The sequence below is a fragment of the Podarcis raffonei genome, chromosome 6, assembly GCF_027172205.1.
Source record: "Podarcis raffonei isolate rPodRaf1 chromosome 6, rPodRaf1.pri, whole genome shotgun sequence".
Classification (NCBI taxonomy): Eukaryota; Metazoa; Chordata; class Lepidosauria; order Squamata; family Lacertidae; genus Podarcis; species Podarcis raffonei.
In genome coordinates, this window is record NC_070607.1 from 79,472,511 (window position 1) to 79,493,898 (window position 21,388).

General features: G+C 43.4%; 1 protein-coding gene across 1 annotated transcript in view; it reads right to left on the reverse strand.

The window, feature by feature from the left end:
- The window catches only part of PREX1 (phosphatidylinositol-3,4,5-trisphosphate dependent Rac exchange factor 1), a 223,706-nt gene that overhangs the window by 49,928 nt on the left and 152,390 nt on the right, over positions 1 to 21,388 (reverse strand). Inside the window, exons 11-16 of the mRNA XM_053394201.1 lie at positions 17,994 to 18,094; positions 16,740 to 16,843; positions 15,753 to 15,802; positions 12,927 to 13,002; positions 6,874 to 6,946; positions 2,251 to 2,393 (exon numbers count right to left, since the gene is read on the reverse strand). Of these exons, the coding sequence (XP_053250176.1) occupies positions 2,251 to 2,393; positions 6,874 to 6,946; positions 12,927 to 13,002; positions 15,753 to 15,802; positions 16,740 to 16,843; positions 17,994 to 18,094 (547 nt within the window). The remainder of the gene's footprint in view (positions 1 to 2,250; positions 2,394 to 6,873; positions 6,947 to 12,926; positions 13,003 to 15,752; positions 15,803 to 16,739; positions 16,844 to 17,993; positions 18,095 to 21,388) is intronic.

Consider the following 21,388-nt stretch of genomic DNA (forward strand, 5'->3'; position numbering starts at 1 on the left):
GCATTTGTGCCCTTGAGGGTGGCCCACCTGGGGCTTGATTGCCCAGATTAGGAGCCCTAATTGGCACAGGTGGCAGCTGTAGAGATATCCAGCCCCACCTAGTTGAGGCAGGTACAAATGGTGGAGGCCAAGATGGCTGAGTAGAGAGAGAATGATGGACCAAACACTGCTGAGGTGTCCCACGGTTGATCTGGTATGTATGTGGGTGAAAGTCTGGTGGAGGGAATTGTTCCCTTGGGCTTATTTCTTGGTGTAAGAAGGTTTACTGTTGGCGGGGGGGGGGAGGTTGTTGCTGTTTGAGGAGGTTTTCCTATTCTGTCCAAATAAAAAACATATTTTCCTTCATGTATTGACTTTAAAGAATCATTTAAGTGTGTATGACTAGAATGACTAAAGATCATTTAAAGGACCACAGAGTTAATTGGCAAAACAGAGCATCAGCTGAAAAGGTTCATGCTTGTGAAACTCCTGTTCCATTTGAAATCCCCAAGAGTCCCTGCTTCACTGCAGACCTTGAAGTAGGCCCTAAAGATCCATTTGTTTACAAAAGCCTTCTCTTAAATGATGATTATATTCTGTTGCAGTGTATGTATTTTAATTGCATTCTTACTGTTTTATGGTTTTAATTACATATACCATGCATGGGTTTGGCTTTAAAAAGCAGCCAATGAATATTTCTAAACATATATAAATAAATCAGATCTGTAGACAATGCATAGCAAATGAGAAATATGTCTATTTTTTTTTCAAATTGGGAGGGAAGGGTGGGTGGCCATTGCGGAACTGTTCTTTTAACAACCTCCTGGTATTAAGGGACTCAGCAGTAAGTAGTATGATACAGTGCACAGACTGTAAGTTTGAAAACTCATTTTCTCTCTTTGCTAGCTGCAATCAGCAGTGTGGCTGGAGGGGCAAAGGCAAGGAAGCAGCGGGGAAAGAAACAACACTGCGGAAATGCATGTCTGCTGCAATAAGAAAAATACAGAGCAGTAGCGTAAGGGCAGCTGAAGCCATCCACTGGGATACACTTATTCTCCTTAATGGACCTCTGGATCCTTTCCCATGCTTTTTCCAGGCACTCTTTACTGCTCTTCCATTTTGCTATTATCCGCAAAGAGTGTGGCACAGGCCCGCTGTCAGGAAATAAGCTTGTTTAGACAGAAAAAGAAAAAGGTAATCAAGACTTATAAAATGATCCATTCAAAAGTGCAACAGAATGGAGCTAGAGCTTATAGAATCAGAATAACAGACCTGAGATACCTAGAAATACAGATGTGAATAGAAAACAAGTGGAAAGGAAGTCACTGCTTTGTGCACACATGGTTAAGAAGCACTAACACACAATCGACATCAGTTCTGTAAGTGAAAATGCCCTCACATTGTGTTCCAAAATACAGTGGTACCTCTGCTTAAGTTCACCTCAGGTTACGTATCCTTCAGGAAGCAGCACCTCCAGTTGTGAATTCCTCGGGATCCAACCGGAGCTCCGGAACAGATCCCGTTCACAACCAGAGGTACCGCTGTAATCTCTTCTTACTTGTTTTCACTTAAAACTGGTTTAAGAGACATTAACGACCCAATCCCACAGAGCTCGTGGATCTATTTATCAGTTGTCAGTATTCCATGACACACTCTGGAATGACCAAAACACATAAGTTTGGATGGAGTAATGCATAGATTTGATTCTCACTGTATGAAGTCAAGGGGGATAGGGAGGCTAAACACTCCAGATATGTTCCTGAACACGGCCCTGTGCACCCACTATCCATGCAGAAGGCCACTGCTTGGAGAAGGAGAGAGCCTTCTCCCAAGGTAACTTGCACTGGCGGTACCGTTCCATTCAGTGTGTTGTCTGCAAAGGGATACTAATGAATGAGTCATTAAACATGTGGAAAGGGAGCTTGTTCATGGGGAAAGCCTAAATAGATTGAGTGGGTCACATGCAGGCACCCCTTGCAGAAAGCATGGATATCAAGGGTCAGAGGCAGATGCACATACAGAGTTGGGACAGGACCAGCAGCTCTCTTCCTTGTTCATGTGATAGCCAATTCACAGATTACATATGAATCAGACAAACAACATGTTAACATTGCAGGGAGAGGAAACTGCAATATATCTCTTGGCAAAGACATGCTTCTTCCCCCAAGAGCTTCACAATCTACAATCTAGTCATACACACATACACACACAGTCATAATGATGGGCTTTTTAAAAAAAGAAGTAGTAAGTGTGTGAGAAGCTCTTCCTTACCAACAAGCTTTTAGCTAAGATGTTTTCAATCAGCTTGAAGTCGTTTCGCAATGGCTTGCTCTTGGAACTTGTACCTTCCATCTCCTCATCGGCATGAAAGCGGAAATACTGAGACTCGTCTTTGAATTCGCTCTTCTCCAGAACTTGAAACCAAAAAGTGGGAAGCAGGTAGATGTGTCAGTACATGCCAAGCACAACAGGAATATAAAAGCAACATTGCCATTTAAAACAACAACAACAATGACAAACAGGTCACCAACATCAACAGACAATCATATATTCTTTGTTCTTACAACTATCTAACCCACTAGTCTGATCCTCCCAATGCATGAAGTTACATGGTAGGATTCTATATATCCACTTTTCTCTTGCAACATAGATAGAATTGTTTTTGGTTTAAAGGTGACACGTTGCAACTCATTTTGAAGCGCATAGCTTTTTTTTTTTTTTTTTGTCTCATCAATGGGAACTTTCTGAAAGGGCAATAAATAGGGTGGTGTGTTTTTTAAAAAATCACTGTAAAAAATCACACCTTGCTTTGCATATGAGAAAGGCAAACATGATTACCAGATGGATGCTAAAGAGCCATGACCCCTTCCCTCTGAATCACATCTCTCCACTCTTAACACCTCCACAGAGTTCCCTGATAGCGCCGTTTCCTATCCTGCTAGTCCCAGTAGGACAAACATGCTCTCCTCTGCAGTAGGTCTGACACACTGTCCCTGCAGACGGGCATGAGTCTAGGCTGTGTGTAGCTGACACAGAATTTGAAATATCCAAGGGAGGACACGAAACAACGGCTGCTTTTCATCCATGTCTTGGAAGAACTCCAGTTAGTAAACATAGGTCCATTGTGAGGTTTCCAAAGGCCAGCCAACTCCATAGAAAGATAAGAGAATGGCCATAGAACTACATTAACTTCTCAGCTGTGTCTCTTCTCCTTCAGCAGTGTTTTGTTTTTGGTTTAACTATTTTCTTGGCTGGAATTCATTGAACCAGAGAGGTCATGTCCTAATATACTCCTTCATCTTCTGGGGCCATGCCACAGGTTGCAGCTATAACAGCTGATGTGTGGAAGAAGTATAATGGAAATCTGTAGACGGCTTGCTAGACTTGAAGTCAGTTGACCCATAACCTGATAGACTTTGGCCACCATCTGTTGTTGATACTGCACCACACTTGGACTAGTGTGATCAGCAGAGTATGCACAGGTCCAGCAGAACATCAGAGTTTTCATGCTTTCCAGTAGTCAGTTCCCAATCCATTCTCAGTTGAGAAAACTCCTTTCCCACTCAGTTCAGACCCTCCAAGTGTCCCTATTTTACAGGGATTTACAGAAGTTGTCCCAGTTTCTGATTTGATCCTGGAATGTCCCTATTTTCATTGGAGAAATGTTGGAGGATATGGAACTATGCGACTTCTGAGCCGAGATAAGTAACTATACAACTTTTAGACGACATCTAAAGGCAGCCCTGTACAGTGGTACCTCTGGTTACGAACTTAATTCGTTCTGGAGGTCCGTTCTTAACCTGAAACCATTCTTAACCTGAGGTACCACTTTAGTTAATGGGGCTTCCCGCTATCTGCGTACAATTTCTGTTCTCATCCTGAGGTAAAGTTCTTAACCCGAGGTACTACTTCCAGGTTAGCGGAGTCTGTAACCCGAAGTGTTTGTAACCCGAGGTATAGGGAAGTTTTTTAATGTTCAGTGCTTTATTGTGTTTTTATATATGTCAGAAGCTGCCCAGAATGGCTGGAGTAACCCAGTCAGATGGGCAGGGTATGAATAATAATGTTGTTGTTGTTGTTGTTGTTGTTGTTGTTGTTGTTGTTGAAGAGGACATCCCTATTTTCATTAGAGAAATATTGGAGGGTATGTCAGTTCAGTTCAAAGTATAAAGTGTTTATTGTCTCATGCACAGGACAAGCATGAACACCCTAGCTACATTAACTTTAAGAGATGCTGGTACATCATGAACTAATCTGCTATAATAAAGTTCTTCTCGACTTAGAAGTAAACCTTGTAAGGATACAAGTATACAGAGAGATCCACTAGCACTTTACCTTGCTAGCTCACTGTACTATACTGAACCCATACAGCATGTAGCTTTCAGGTTCTCTGCTGATCCCTTGCACTGAGCAGAAAATCTCTTCTCAGTGAATACCTGACACTCCTGCCAATGATGCAGAATGCAGCCTTGCCTTTGCGCATACACACATTCCTTAGAAAAAGGGAGGATGGATGAGTCATGCTCCAGACATTTAGCCTTGGACTGGTTCTAAGCCACTCAATGCAGTTGATGGGCTAACTCTAAACAGAATCCAGACATGGGGTCTGGGCTGCTCCAAACTATACCAACATGGCTGTGCATGCAACCTGATAGAATCATAGAATCTTACAAGTTGGAAGGGACCCAAGGCTTAGCTCCTGCAATGCAGGAATCTCAGCTAAAGCTTCCATGACAGTTGGCCACCCAACCCCTGCTTAAAAACCTCCAAGGAAGGAGAGTCCACAACCTCTCACAGGAGTATGTGCCAAACAACTCTTACTGTCAGAAAGTCCCCCCCAAAAAAAATGTTTAGTCAGAATCGCCTTTCTTGTAACTTGAAGCCACTGCCTTGATTCCTACTCTCCAGATCAGGAGGAAACACCCATATACCACAAGCTGCTCTCTGTTTTCTTCCTTTTATTTTCTGAGTTCGTCCTAAACAAAAGCACTATATATGAACACACCCTGTGGTCACCTCTCCATTGCTGTGACATTTGGTCTAACTGAACAAAGAACAGAGTAGAAGGAAAGTGCATGTTTGTGAGTGGAGACAGTTCTAAGTTCAATACCTAGAATACAGGCCTGGCACAAGAACGCAGCTGCCAGCCTTTGTTGAGGGCCCAACCTGGAGCCAGTCCTGCCAGCATCTCAATGTAAATGATATTAGGCAGGACTGATGGAAAGGGCCCCTACCTAAGACCATGGAGGGTAACTGCAGGTTAGCAGGGACAAAATGAACCAGTGGTCTAATAGTATACAATAACATCATATATCATGAACTCCACCCACTACTGATGTAGCAAAACTAAATCTCAGCTATTACCTGCTTATCTTCTTACTAAAACATACATACTGCAAGCCATGTAGAGCTTTAGTCACAAAGACACAAACACACCCGTGATTCAAAGAGAACATTTGGAAGATTAAAAATGATTAAGTTTTCACACATGGAGGTTCAAATTGTAGGGTTTGCCTTTTTAGAAACAGCTTTCTTTTTATAGCTCTCAAATTGATGTCTGGGGCCACTTCAGTGTCTAGAATACAATAGCAGGGGTGGGAACAGAAAAAGAAGAGGGAAATGAATGACATTAATCAAAAGCTGCCTGACAATGGGCTCGGGGTCTGAGAGCTGCACCATGAACAAAGGAAAGGTGTAAGGAAATGGCTGGATGTGGGGAGATCGGCTTTCATTTGGGGGCAGATCTTCACTGCTGAATGGGAAGCAATGGTGTGTGAGGCCTATTCGGTCTAATTTGCTCCCTTACGTGCTTGAAGAGAAATGTTTTATCAGTTGCTTGGAATGGACCAGAGGAGCACTGTTATGCCCCAGCACAGGCGGAGGATCTGCTCAAAATCTACCTCAGACTTTACAGAAGAGGCAAAGACAGAATAAGTGAATTCTGAGATAAATTTTCAATAAATTATTATTGAAACAAACTGAACAATAAAAATAAGTCCTCTTATTAATTACTAATTCCTTTCTACCTTGATTTAACACACACACCCCAACCCTCAGAGAAATGAATTGGAAGTGGTGGCGCTCTGTTTTTACTTCCTGCTTTTACCCCCTAACGATAGGTAGGGGGTATCACAGGAAGGTGGGGATAAGCAAGGCAAAGAGACCACATAAATTCACTCACGTCCCCCAAGAGGGCTTTTTTTATGAGGAACTCCCTCCCCCCCCCAAAAAAAAGTGATTTGTCTTTTCAATAATAATTATATTTTAATGAAATTGTTATATTTCTATTTTATTTTTCGATTTGACTGCTTTTGTGGGGCCCCTTCTGTGATGTCACAATCCCCAATCCACCCAAAATGTGTCCTTAATTTTTTTAATTGAATGTAGCCATATTATACTTTAGCCACACCCACTTCCCCACTTTGCGACTCCCTCTTTGCCATGCAGCCCCTCAGAGCGTTTCGCTCTGGCCTACAAGAAGAGCCATGGCCCAACTCCTGGCAGGTCTATCACCGTCATCGGTCAACCAAAGTTATTTGCAAGCTATTTTCAGGACACACTTTCCTGTGGCACAACTGCCCTTTGCTTATGCACAGTGATCAGCCGGGAGCCGGTGGTAGAGGCCCTCCCCTTGGTTTCTTCCAGCTGCATAATCTTCTGCATGAAGCAGAAGATACCCTACAGGTTTGTGTACACCTTGCAATTTTAATATAGATGGCAAAATGGTTTGGCTTTTGGCTCTCCTTCCATCTTGCAGGCCCGGTTCGGTAGCCGTTTCGTACTCTGCACTGGTGGCAACATTACGCAGCAGAAGGTTCTGCCACATTTCCTGGTTAATGAGACAATGTGAGGTCCCTGTTAATTGGCTAGGAGAAGGGGATATTGATGAATTACCATGGTGCATGAAGCCATTGTTGCAGAATCCAACGCCCAGCGCGACAGCTTCCTCCCTCGTCTGACAGTCTCCCTGGTAACAAGAGAGGACAAATGTTACACCTCAGACCACTTCCTAATTCACAGAATTTCCCCCCCCAGTCTGTGACCGGGTCCCAGCTCTCAAATTAGTGCGGCACTCTTGGCAAAGAAACAAAAGTAAGCAATTAAAACGGGACTCCCTTTGCCTGAATCCCATTCATTCCTATATATAGTGACTCTTGCCTCCCACAGGAATTGGAAGCACAAAGACCAGAGCTCCGGAAAGCAGCTGTTTTAACAGTACAAACACAGCACATTACCTCAATGCAGAGACCTTCTTTAACTGGCAATTGCAATAGTCTGAATTTACTGCCCATTGGCTACAGACAATAAAACACCTCTTTAGAGTAAGAGGCAGCCAAACCCACGATGGACTGAGGGTGAAGACTCCTCATTCAGACTTCCCAAAGGCCAGTTTTAATACAATTTCTATATGACACTGTTGCCCCCCACAGAGAAAACCATGTCTGCTTTAAAAAGAAATAACCCATACCCCTGCCAGTCACATTATTTGAATGAATGTTAGTGTACAATATTTCCAGGAATGATGCAATGGGTGTTTCTGGCTGACCTGGAAAAGCAGACAAAAATGTTTGTTTTGGTGCCTGATTTGTGTGGGTAGTCAAGTGAAGTAGAACCACACCGGCATAGCTCCATGAGGGAAGCTGTTGATATGTGTACCGGGCAATTTTACAACCATTAAGTGAATTCCCCTTCTCCATTGAAAGAGATTCTTCTTCGTGCTCCATCCCCATTTAAACCTGGAGATACTTTCCCCTTCTGCAGCGATAGCAAAAGCTATGTCACACAGCTAAGGAAACTTAACTCCTATCCTAACATATTTTGTATTGGAACAGTCAACAGCATTGCTACAACCTATCCATAAATATTTCTTGCTTAGGTCTAAAAGGTAAAGAGACCCCTGACCATCAGGTCCAGTCGTGACCGACTCTGGGGTTGCGGCACTCATCTCGCTTTATTGGCCGAGGGAGTCGGCGTACAGCTTCCAGGTCATGTGGCCAGCATGACTAAGCCGCTTCTGGCGAACCAGAGCAGCACACAGAAATGCCGTTTACCTTCCCGCCGGAGTGGTACCTATTTATCTACTTGCACTTTGAGGTGCTTTTGAACTGCTAGGTTGGCAGGAGCAGGGACCTAGCAATGGGAGCTCACCCCGTCACGGGGATTTGAACCGCCGACCATCTGATCGGCAAGTCCTAGGCTCTGTGGTTTAACCCACAGTGCCACCCGTGTCCCTCTGCTTAGGTCTAAAATCTGACTAATCACTTTATTTCAGGGGGTCACCATCATGGTGCTCACAGGTCCCAATGCTGTGTTCAGGCCCTGCTTGAAGGCTTCCTATAGGCTAATGTGAATGTTCGCTTTGTCAAGAAATAATTAAACTACCAGCTGTTTGTCCTCCTTGGGCTGGGTGTGCTCAGGACAGCAATTAGTTCACACAAGAGAACCTCAAACTGATCAGTCTGAGGATCTAATAATGTCTCTTGTTGAGACAACTGTGCACCAAACCTGCCTGTTTTAGTTATTGGTACAAACTGCTGCTATAGAAACTTCTCACCTCATGAGAGGAGAGAAACATAAATTAAGTTTTGGGACTGCTTTGCTTCCCCTTTTTCCGTTGAAGCACTTCCTTTTCCCTGCAACTGAGAGAAGGGGAAAGCAGTTGGGCCACAATGCAAAAAGAAACAAAACAACTTGGTAGCATCAATTCCCTTTTTCGTTTCTAGCTGCTGAAATAGAAGTACTATTTGAAAGGTGAATGGACAACAGCAAGTCTCTCCTTGCTGGGGAGAGGTTTGCAATGTGTGCCTGTAGTAGCTGTAATGTGTGCCTGTAGTAGCTGTTAGAACCAATAGCTGCAACAAGTGCAAGGAAACTTAGATAAATGTAGCAGCTGCCATGCATGTAATATGTGAAAACTGAGACTAGGCTGTATTTGTCTTTATGCACTAAGACTAGTCCAGTGCTGCTTTCAGCTTCAACAAACTCAACAAACACAGAAGCTACTGCAAACATCACAAAATGCTGCAAGTGTTGACCAGATCTTTCTCAATTTTCCTGTAGCACAGGCAAACCAGAGGGTAGTATCAAACTACATGAATTTTTTTCACATTAATATAATTTCTAGGCTTAACTTACATTTCCCCCCCTCCCCATACAATTTCCTGCCCCAGGGCTTTCTGTGAGTTAAACAGGGAAATTGTTCATAATCCGCAAGGGGCCACAATGTCATTTTATCTACCCCCAAACTGTGTTTAAATCGAAGAGGAAATGGTTTTTGACACCATTCTTAAGCAAGCCTTTGGGAATCCAATCTGCTTACAAGCAACTGCACGTAAAGTCTTAGAGCAGATGACTTCTCCAGCAAACTTGGCTTGCAGTCATCATAATGCAGCTTGGACTTGGACATTATTTCTTGCAAAACAGCAACTTTCAGGTCAAAGAGGTGACTAAAAATAAAACATTGCAAATCCTCTCTGCATACTCCAGATACCATACAAAGCCTTCCCAAATGGAAAAAGAAGAGCAAAAACAAAGTTTAAGAATGGTTCAGATAACAGAATTTGAATGGCTTACATCTGAGCACAGCTGGAAGCCAGTCTGGGCCTGTGGCTGGAACATTGGCAAAGGAGTTGCAGACTACCTGGCAAAAGAGCGTGTAACTTGGAAATCCACTTAGAATTTCTGAATATTAAGTGGCATATAAATACTTGGAGTAATATTGAATAATAAGGCTTGTATCCAATGTAGCACCTATGCCTCTTGTTCCGTTGGTGCAAGGATTTCTTCTTGTATAACAGAACTCACCACAACCCCCATACAACCCCTAAATCTCTTCTGGGAGTTCTCCCAAGCCTCCAAAGTAGATCTCAGAAGAGCATGGGCAGGAGAGGGAGGGGAAGTTCTGTTGTGCAAGGGCAAATCCTTACAGTAATGGAATGAGTGCAGTAGATACCATCCTAATACTTGTCTCTAAATGTTTAGCCTCACCAACAACAACAAACATTTTTAAAAATGTTTTTTCTGATTAAAAATGTGCTGATGTATTATTTGCAGAGTCTGTATGCCACTGATTGCTAGCTACTGGGAATGTCAACAGGACAGGGCTACTGCCTGCATATTCTGCTGGTAGGCATCTAAGAAGCATCTTCTATTCAATTATGGCAAAATGTTGCTTTCTCTCCGATGCTTGGCATACAGGACTGACACCACAATCCAAATGAGCTTGATTGGCTTGATCTGCCTGCTAAGTCAAAGGCAGGACCATATAACACCGTTGTAATATAAAGGTATGTGATCTTGTTCTGGAATAGCAATACATGCCCTGCCAGGTTACTCACTTTTTTATTATTAAAGATTAAGCACATTTTAGAACTTAATCCGTGAGAAAATGAAAAGGGGAAGCCAGGAACATACATACATATCTTGTTTCCAATAGGAGTGGGAGGCATATATTTAAGGGGAAAGCTGACTCTACAGGCCATGTGGGAACACCAAAGTATCCAGAAGGCACGACAGCAGGAAACCCCAGGAAAGTTATGTTTCCTGCTTTAGAAGTTACAGGACTTATTGCTACATATGCAGCACGTCCATATACATTTCTAGCCACAGCATAGGGGTCAGACACTTCTCTTTTACTAGCGAACTATTTTTTTCTCCAGTATCTATGTAATTTGGGTCACACCAATGCTCTTTTCTAAGGGACGCGGGTGGCGCTGTGGCCTAAACCACAGAGCCTAGGGCTTGCTGATCAGAAGCTTAGCAGTTTGAATCCCCGCGATGGAGTGAGCTCCTGTTGTTCGGTCCCTGCTCCTGCCAACCTAGCAGTTCGAAAGCACATCAAAGTGCAAGTAGATAAATAGGTACTGCTCTGGTGGGAAGGTAAACTTAGTCATGCTGGCCACATGACCCGGAAGCTGTCTGCGGACAAACGCCGGCTCCCTCAGCCTATAGAGTGAGATGAGCGCCGCAACCCCAGAGTCGTCTGCGACTGGTCCAAACGGTCAGGGGTCCTTTACCTTTTTTTTAATGCTCTTTTCAGCACTTGCTCTGAGCCAGGCCAATGGCTATACACTGTCCACCATCTACACAGTATTGAATAGCTCATTCAGGAGAACATGAGACTCTTCATATCAGGGTTGTGGGTTCAAGTACCACCCTGGATGAAGAGATTCCTGCATTGCAGGTGGTTGGACTAGATGACCCTTGTGGTCCCTTCCAACCCTATGATTCTATGATTCCCTGAAATCCTGGAGAACTATTGTTACTAAGTGTCAACAATATTGACCAAGACTGGCCAACAGTCTGTATTAGTCCAAAAAATAGAGTCAGAACTAGTTATTTCTACTCTGGGACACTCACCCAATTTTACAGCCTTGAGAAATTGGAACTTGGTTGAGCCAAGAATGAGTTCTGGCCATTAATGCTCCAACTGTTCAAATTCCAAATCTTGCAACTCAGATAGTCTATACCTGGTCAGATGTTGGCATGTTGCTACAATCCTATGCCAAATTTCTCTCTTTTTTTTCCTCCCACATCAACAGTGTGCAGTGGCTGAACGTGCTTTCTTGTGTTAGGCTGACAACATGAACTGTAATGAGGACACTCCAATGGGTCAGCTAACCCTACTAAGCCTCTGAATAAGAGGACATTACATAATGCTAAGTTTATGTAATATATTACAACTTCAATTGCCAACATGTTTAATGATATTTGATGCCCATTCTGTGCTCTTATAGAAGTTAAGCACAGAGAAGGTGCGCCTGTCATCTCACATTACATGGCTGCTTTCAAAAGTTCTCTCAACTCTGGCTATATCTTGTACACAAAAATCAACAAGTTCATTGAGGGGGTGAATATGGACGAAAAATTATATACTCAATAAGGCAGAAAGTGTCTCTTACATGATTGCTTCTCTGGATCTTTAGATATTGATGTGGAAATGAAAACCAGACTCTTCCATTAGTAAGTGATCTCCTTGGCTGTTTGAGCCCAAATTACAAACAGAAGGAACAGTTCTTCAAAACTCTGCCAAGCAATTAAATCTAAACGAGTATAGGGCTAACTTATTTGGAAAATGAAATCTTAAGATATTTATTTGTGCTGGACTCATATGAAAGCTTACTCAGAAGTAAGACCCACTGTGTTCACTGATACTTACTCTAAGGTAAGTTTGAACAGGACTGCAGTTTGGGTCAAAAATAATAGTATTTTCCATAGTTTTCAGTATCCAAAAATGGCTCTATTGGAAGCTGATTTTTAATAGTTAGCTATGGCATTAGCCCACTACAGGTGTGTATGGTTTATGGGGTGTTGGGGAGGCGGAATACTTCTGGTGGGAGACACACCGTGCTCCTTCTCGGGTAGTTTGTCCACCTTTGGTCCCCACCCTACACTCAACTCTCACCTGTGGCTCCTATAAGCTATAAGCATGCGAAAGTGCCCAAACCCTGAGAATGGCTTCGACTGACCGGCTAAAGCAGGTGAGGGTAGCCAATGGGTCTCAAACCCTCAGTGCAGGACTTCCCCTGCATGCAAAGACAGGCTCTGGTGCATTGAATGGATGAGACCAATAATGGGTCCAACATTCAAGGCGACTGTTTGTGCATGTGATGCAGAGGGAAGTGAGGGGCAGATGAGGCATGTCAACCTGGGAAGGTAGCCCACCTAGGAGAAGGAAAACTCTGATCCTAAACTTCTACTGCCTTGTGGGATATCTTCAGGAGAAGAAAAGGCTATAAACCCTACATAAATCCGGAGTGGAGCCCTTAAGACAGTTGGATGGCACCTTGTAATGCCTCCTTTTGGCAACTCCTGCAGCCAAGCTAGTGCCAAGCATCTTTCTCTGCTTTCCTTTGGACCACATTAGTGAGGCTGATGCTTCAGTGTAATAAAACTGTGAAAGGTGCAACAGATGAAGTAAAATATCAGCATACATATGCTGTCATTACCTGAGCAATCAGCCAATCCACCAGCTTACTTGCTGGGATCACTGACTTGTAGGTCTTCAAGTGGTAGTCTCGGTCTCTACAGAAAGAAAAATGGAAAGCTCATTAACAACATGGTTGTTAGTAACATGAACAATGCCGTTAACTTAGGCAGAAAGAGTAATTATAGAAAGGAGATTTCTCTATGTAATTTATAGTTCCACTAATGTGATCACCACATTGAAATTCTTGGCAGTTCCCATGGACATTCCACGCAGGGCAGGGAATCCCAGGCATTGCTAGGATGCTCCCACTGAACTCCAGCAATTCATACCAGTCTTAAATCTGTTGGTATGTATAGCATTTGTTGGTATGTATGTACATTTATTATTATTATTTATTATTAGCTAATAAAGGGTTTTGTTTACAGTTCTCCCTGGATACTAATTTCTACCCACCTTCCTAGTACAGAAAGCAATACTTGTTCTTGCATGTTGTTCGCTTAATGCTCTTGGAGCTGATGTATTCAAAAGAAGCCCCTAATGGTATGCCCCAAGGTCAGTAACATTTTCTCAGCTGAAGCGATTATCATTTTTTGAAGTGTGTATGAATCATTTGCTTAATGGATGAAATACACATGTGTGGAAGCATGAGTGTGCACACACAAACACACTCCAGCACCACTTTCCCTAGGGTTACAGTGTCTTCAATTAAACAGAATTCCGATTCATGAAATGCCTTTGTGCTCCAGGTGCTATTTGCATGACAATGATTTGTCACTCACAACACCACATCTGCTCCATAACTGGGGAATAAGAGGTCAACTGCAAAAAAAAGGGGGGAGGGAGGGTTGCAGCCTCTTCCTTTTAGCGAGCATTGCAACAAGGCTTGTTTTCCTCATCCTAAGAATTTGTTTTATGTGATCAGCAGCATTTGGTTTAAGAAACAAACAGACCATGTGACCATGTATCCCTTTTTCAAGCATGGCTAGCTATAGTGCCCATCTGAAAGCTAAAACAGGGAATCATTATGTTTCAATACTTCAAATAAGCAGAGAATATTTTACAAATAATGTTGCACATATGAGGAAAGAATGTTTAAACAATGTGCCAAAGTAAGAATTATTTTCTAAGATTACCTCCTATGAATGTTTCACTTTGACCCAGTAGATTGTATCTCAATTCCTGGAGTTCTACCAAATGAAATGATCTGGCACTTATTCCATAAACATTATATATCAGTTGCTTTAGTTTCTGACTGAATTGGAGTACAGTTATGATAAAAGGAGGAAAACATGTCTTACCAAACATGTTTGGTGGAAGTAAACTGAATTTCAGCAATACAAGCTGGTAATGTGTCTGAGATCTGTGTACTTAAAAAGACTAGCAATTGGTATATGGCAGTCAGGATGCTCAATGAGAAATAAGATAGAGGCCAATCAAACTGTGGAGTTGCTTGGAGATTCATGGAAATAACTGTGTATGTCATAAACACGAATCAGTTTGTTGTACAAGTATCTCACCCTGTGCTCAGAGGGTAGGAACAAAAGAATGTCCGACATAATGGCTGTGATGTCCTAGGACAGGGATGGGGAATTCATGGTCTCCAGATGTTGTTGGACTGCAACTCCTAGCATCCCTGGCCATTAGCTGTGCTGGTGAGTGTCTAACAACATCTGGAGGGCCATGGAACCAAATGAAGTTTATTAAAACAATACAAAATACAAAACCTATTGGCACAGCTACTCTTGCTAACTTGGAACCTAAAGCTTAAACCGGTTGCTATTAATGTAGAGGGCACAGGACTAAGAGAGATGGCCTTTGCCACTAAGTGCTCATAACTTATCTTTGAAGGAGAATCCTTCAAAGCTCTACACTGCCCAGAATGGTCCATTCCTCATGGGAAACCCCCAGGGCTGTGGGCACCTAGCTATCACTGGTAACCAGGGGTCATGTAGACTTGCAAGCTACCACAACCCCCAGCTGTGGGGAGTCCAGAAGGCTCCTTGGTTTTCTGAGGCATTTCAGGCTCAGCTAGAGCAGAGGTTTGATCAAACACAGGTATGAGCCTACCATTAGATAGCTCAATTGGTAGAACATGAGACTCTTTCATCTCAATGTAGTGGGTTCGAGCCCCACGTTGGGCAAAAGATTCCTGCAATGCAGGGGGTTGGACTAGATGACCCTCATGGTCTCTTCTGACTCTATGATTCTATGGTGCAGTGGTGTTGACAAAGGCAACATATTCCTCAGTGAACTGCACAGCAAAGGCGTAATAGACTGGTAAATCAGCTGGATTCAGACCAGTGTGGTATAATTTGAGAAATTTATCATCCATGATGAATGTGATGCCACAATTAGTGCAGGTCCATTGGAAGTCCCTGGAGCATCATCTAGCTACAACCTGTGGAATCAGTTCCAGGTGTTGCAGTTTGAGGACGTGGAACTACATCCTTGCTCATTATGACTAGTGAAATCTAGGATGAAGAGATTTGCTTGATGGGTCTAGGAAGTGGCTAATTCTTAGGAATCTCGGTTTTGTCTTTTCCCCCCAAGCAATTCTGATGCCCTTATGAATTTGCAATCGTGGTGGCAAAAGCCAAGGGTTTTTTTTGAATAAGATTCCCAGGGGTCAGAATATGACTTTGGTGTCCCACATGGCAATCTGCCTCCAAAGATGTGAGCTACCCTGATCCGCACCTCTCAGAGTAACATGCAGAACAGCCTGCATCTCCCAAGCAGAAAAGGGCTTTACTACATTTACATAAGGGAAGGGAAGCGATTTCAACTGATGTGACGTAGGCAGCAGCAAGACAGGCAAAATACGAAAGCATTGTGATAATATACTTACTTTATCACCGGAGTGTAAAGACTGTGGAGGCGGCAGTAGAGCCTCACACCCTGCAGAGAGAAATGAACGCAGGCTTGAAATTTCAAAACAGATATAATACTATCTAAAACACATGCGGAGGACCTGCAGCAGTGAGTCTGGCTAATTTTTCTCTCCAGGCATTTAGCGGCACCTTATTGCTGTTTATTTGCTGCACTTGTACTGATTCTTACCCTGTGGTTGATGAAGCTTGTGGATTTTTGTGGTGTTTTATTAAATTACTGTTTTGACTTGTATAATTAGCCTTGAGGATCTTACGGTCAAAATGGCAGGATAAAAATATCATACACAAACAAACAATTAAAATGCAGCAACAGTTTGCTGACCTTTGCATACCAATCCTAAATGTAAAAACATGTAAGTTTTGCTGACTCTCTATATAAAGACACACAAACATACATGCACACGCACACTTTAAAGTAAGCTACTTTCATTCAGCTATTGATCATGCGGTTTTATATTTCTAGTCTTCCACTCTAAAACATTTGACCTTATTTTAGAATAGACTGTACAGAACATCTCCATGTACAGCTACATAAAACTTGCTGCAGCTTCTTCCTGCTGATTGAGATAGTCAAATATTCATGGAGAAAGAGGGGGGAAGGAGTGAATCTCTTTGGTCTCTTAGAGAGCAATCCAACCCAGAGCAATGGATTGGGCGGAAGGCTCTTTCTCCGCAGTTTATCCACTTCAGCCAGGCTTCTGCCAGATGCAAGGGCATGAGGCCTGCTGGAAGCATCCCTGCCTGTAAGGACCATCTGAAAGTCCTGAAAAGGGCATTCCAAGGGCAGGGTTGAGCTGACTCAGGATCCACTAGATCCCCTGATCTCTTGTGCAGTTGCATTGGGCCCAGAACAGCAATTTGACCAGTGCTTCAAAGCAGATTACGAATAAGCTCATTGTTATAACAAACTCTGGCTATGCCACAACGTCAACCCAGAAACATACCTTGGACATGATGTCTTCCAATTCGCTCCTTGGCTTGTAAGTCCCATCATCGTAGCGAAACCTGTACATCACCTGCTCATTCTTGAACTGGTGCTTATCTGAAACTGAAGCAGCAGAACAATAATCCAGCAACCTCTGGAGGACCACAAATCCCCCAACTATGAAGTAATGTATTCTGTTCTTGGGGCAATGGCTTGGAAGCAAATGAAGGCAGCAACTACTTTTCTCTTGCTTTTTCACACAGTTAGGAAAAACACCCCTGACATTGTAATACAAAAAAAGATTATCACGGACATCAGACAAGCTTAATCAAATGACTTCCCAGTTAAGAATTGGGTTGAGATCATTTGCTCTGAAATTGAGGCAACTGAAGGTTTGGGACCTGAGGTAGAAAACATATGGGTGGTTCGAAGTGCATTTTCCAGCCATGTGCACCTGAGGGATGGAAGAGGAATCCCTGCTGCATAAATGACAAGAGGATGTATGGCTTTCTGCAATAGTAATAAAAAGCAAAAGAAGAAAACTAGCCCATCTTTAAAGAGAAAAACCCTGCAATCTGGCCATCCTACAAACAAACAAACAAACAAACAAGGTACCATTTCACACATTACTCTGAAGCAAGCCCTGTTTTTGCACAAAATACATACTCAGAAAGCTGAATCCAATTATATTACAATAAGAAATGTACCTATATGGCACACAGGCTCGCTGCAGTAACTTTCTTTTCATATGTACTCTGAGTGGAAACAATGCGACCAACTCGAATAACAGAATTCAACAATGGCAATTCACTGTAGTCACAGTTTCAAAAGAATCCTCTCAGTTAACAGCAATCCATTTTGCATGGGGGTTCCAATCTAAGTGCGCCCCACCACCATTTCACCCTCTTCAGGGCCCAAAAGACCCGCACATCAGCGTTCACACATCAATTGGATGTGCCTAAAACGGTCAGCACCTGTACTAACTTTGGGGCCCTTCAGCTGCAGAGGGCCCTAATTCTGAACACACCACACATACCTATGAGTCTGCTCCTGCACTGAAGTATTTAGAGTGAATACTGATTTGTAATGTGTTGATGTTTAGAAAACTCCTCCCGTTAGATAAAGAGAAAAATCCCAAAGTTGAGACATTGAAATATTGGTTGCTGAGGCCTGAACAACATGTGGTTGGTGCTCTTAAAATAAAAATCCATCACTACTTCTCAGTACACTACTACACCCGATACGATCTTTTGCTGCCGTGCAAAGCACTCACCATGATGAATGATGCCATTCTCCAGCAGAGCTTGTCCCAGGTTGACCCCTTCTTCCGGTTTGCTTATCTCCCCAATTTCTATGAGCCAAGATACAAACTCGCTGTAGAGAGAAGAGGAGCAACAAATGCAATTAACTCTCTGTTCCCTTTGGCCAAGAAGATCAACGCACAAGATGTGAACTGTCTAAGTGAAGCAACGCATATCAACACGAGGGTTAGTGTAGTGTAAGTGGCTGGAGGATAGGACTAGGACCTAGGAGACCCCATTCACTCACAAGTAAATAAAGCGCAACCAATTGTACAATAAATTGCAACAATAATTAAGACATTTAACAGAAGATTTCCATGAGATACATTGTTTTAATTTACACATTACAGGGGGAAGATGGAAACTCAACATGGGATTGCCATATTGGGTGGCACCCCCTTGTTTCTTATAAGGTGTAATTCTACCCTAATTCTGAACGAATGGCTGCAGTGCAGTGTTGTAATATGCAAACCAGAACTCAAATCTGGACAGAATACAAATGAATGCAACAGTGAATGAAGGAAGGAGAGAGGGAGAGGGAGAGGGAGAGGGGGAGAGAGAGAGAGAGAGAGAGAGAGAGAGAGAGAGAGAGAGAGAGAATGAGAATATTATTACAGAAAGAAATAAACTTGATGAATGGGGCACTGTCAGTGCTCTGATGGGATGTGGCCGTTTGCCAACGTGAGCAGCAATTATTCTACAACTGCGCAAAAATCCAGACCGAACATGAAAAGGATTTCTGAAAGGCAGAGCAATGCAGAGGAAATCTGTGTTCAATAAAAAAGCTGTAACTCTTCCAGTTTGTGTAGGTTTGTTGCTTATCAAAACCAGCATCCTTGCATCCAATTACACGGCCTCGGGTGCCCTATTTCAGCCTGTATTTAGGAAGAGTTGACTCATCTAAGCTGCAGGTAGTTCATTAAAAGAAGAAAAGGGAAAGTTACAGTTGCTTCAGCTTGGGTTAGGGGAATGTAAATGAAGGGTTTTCAAAGTAGTTTCTGCACCTTTAGACCCGTATGACCTAACAAAACTACATCAGACTTTATAAATTTGGCATAACTCTGCACTGGAATGTGTAGATGATAACCACCGCTCACCAGATTTTTGAGAGCTATTGCTCTGGAAGCTGTGAAATACTTTTAAATGCCTTTTAAAATGGTGCTTACCCCTGCTTTGCTGTTTTATTGCTTTATGCTGTTGCAAATGGGCTTGCGTATAACCAGTGTTTCGTTGCTAATGGCTCTCACAATCAATTTCAATACTCCATGGCAGGGAAGCACAAAACAGGAAATAAAACTGACTTACAAAGCTAGTGTTCTAAAAGTAGAAGAGTAAACCAACAAAGGGGCTGGTTGTGAAATCAAAACATTCAAAAGCACATGATGGGAGTGACCAGCTTGCTTCAAGCCAAGATGACTTTATGAGCAATCAGGTCTAGCTAGACTGGGACTTTGCCTTTGACTGCTCCTCCATACAAATAAAACCCCTGCACACAAAATGGCAAAGCCGGAACACCTTTTTCTTACATACTAGTTCTCTATATGAAAGGATTTGGTTTGTAAATAAAGGAAGTTCAATTAATCATCTGAGCTCCACCTACAGTGTGAAGCTGTACAGCTTGACACAAATTCACCACCTCAAACTATGTTTCAACTAGTAAGTCCCAAACTGTGTGCCATGCGAGTGCTGCTTTTGCACTGTGAGACGGATCAATGAACTAACAGCTCATAGGAGCTCAAAGTACCTGGTTACGGCTGGTTAGCCTTGCTTCCTGTCAATCATGCTCTGTCCATAACAGTTACCTGTTGCAGCACTGCTGATGCAAAGTCACAGCAAAATTAAGGTAAAGGGACCCTTGACCATTAGGTCCAGTCGTGGCCGACTCTGGGGTTGTGGCGCTCATCTCGCTTTATTGGCCGAGGGAGCCGGCGTACAGCTTCTGGGTCATGTGGCCAGCATGACTAAGCCGCTTCTGGCGAACCAGAGCAGCGCACGAAAACGCCATTTACCTTCCCACTGGAGCGGTACCTATTTATCTACTTGCACTTTGAGGTGCTTTTGAACTGCTAGGTTGGCAGGAGCAGGGACCAAGCAACGGGAGCTCACCTCGTCGCGGGGATTTGAACCGCCGACCTTCTGATCGGCAAGTCCTAGGCTCTGTGGTTTAACCCACAGCGCCACCCGCATCCCACAGCAAAATTACCTGATCTCAAAAGACTGGTGCATCTCTGCATGAGTCACTCTCCTCTTTCCAACCAAGTGATGCACTCAGAACACTAACACCTGCAGAAGTGCAGAGGTCCTCTGAACACAGGGGCAGAGGAAGGGGGGGCAGACCGCCCCAGGTGTCGCCACTAAAGGGGTGACAAAATGTCGGGCGGCACTCACTGCAGGCCTGTAGTACACCTGAGCCACGCGTCTTTCCTCAGAGTGATGCAGTGGCTTGGGCGCCCGCAGGCTCCACGTTGCCCCTAAGGGTCCACACGCCACCTCCCCAGTTGTAGGGCAGCTAAGTGGCAAGCAGACTCCTTGGAGGCCCCGCGGAGTGTCCTGCCCCGGGCAGCTGGCCCCGCTCCTAGGCGCAGGGCACATGCGTCGCCCCAGGCGCCCGATTGGCTTGCTCCACCGCTGTCTGAACACAGCTAATCCTTACTCTTTCACAGATCAAACATTTGCTTTTTAGAGTGTGAGAGTGAAGGGTTTCTTCATTTACAATTCGAAAAAGAAGTGTGCTGAAACACTTAAGCATACACTTGTAGCACCAGGGTATTTTGGTTCAGGCAGCATAGCTGGAAAAGTTGGTGCTCTCAGAGAATACTTAAGAGTACATCTGAAACCAGGCTGCTTGAAGGCTGTTTAGCAGCTTGTAAAATGGGGTATTTCAGCTGTAACAAGGGGTCTGCAAACGTTTTTCTGAGAATAAATGAAAAATGAAAGGAACGAGCCCTATTCATTTCAGTATTGAAATGAATAGAAATTAAAACAAATGAGCTTCCAATGAAAAACCTACTCATTCATTTGATTCATCTCTCATTAGTGTCTAATGTGTTGGAAAACTGAAACACCCTGGAACAAACATTTCAGGCCATAGAAAGCGCGCGCGCACACACACACACACATTGCTCCAGCAAGGTTCAATGGAAGGTGGGAGGTGCTTAAGAAAGCAGTTTGCAAAACTGCTCTCTGAAGCAACCCACTCCATTAAACTTTGATGGAGTGATGTTAAAAGGACCAGGCCAGCAATAAGCAGGATTGCCTCCTCTCCCAATGGGAGACAAGGCAATTTTGCTTAGGGCTGAATTCAGAAGTGCAAAAAAGTTCTGAATTCAGCAGGATCACTCTCCCTTCCCATTGGCTGATATGAAGA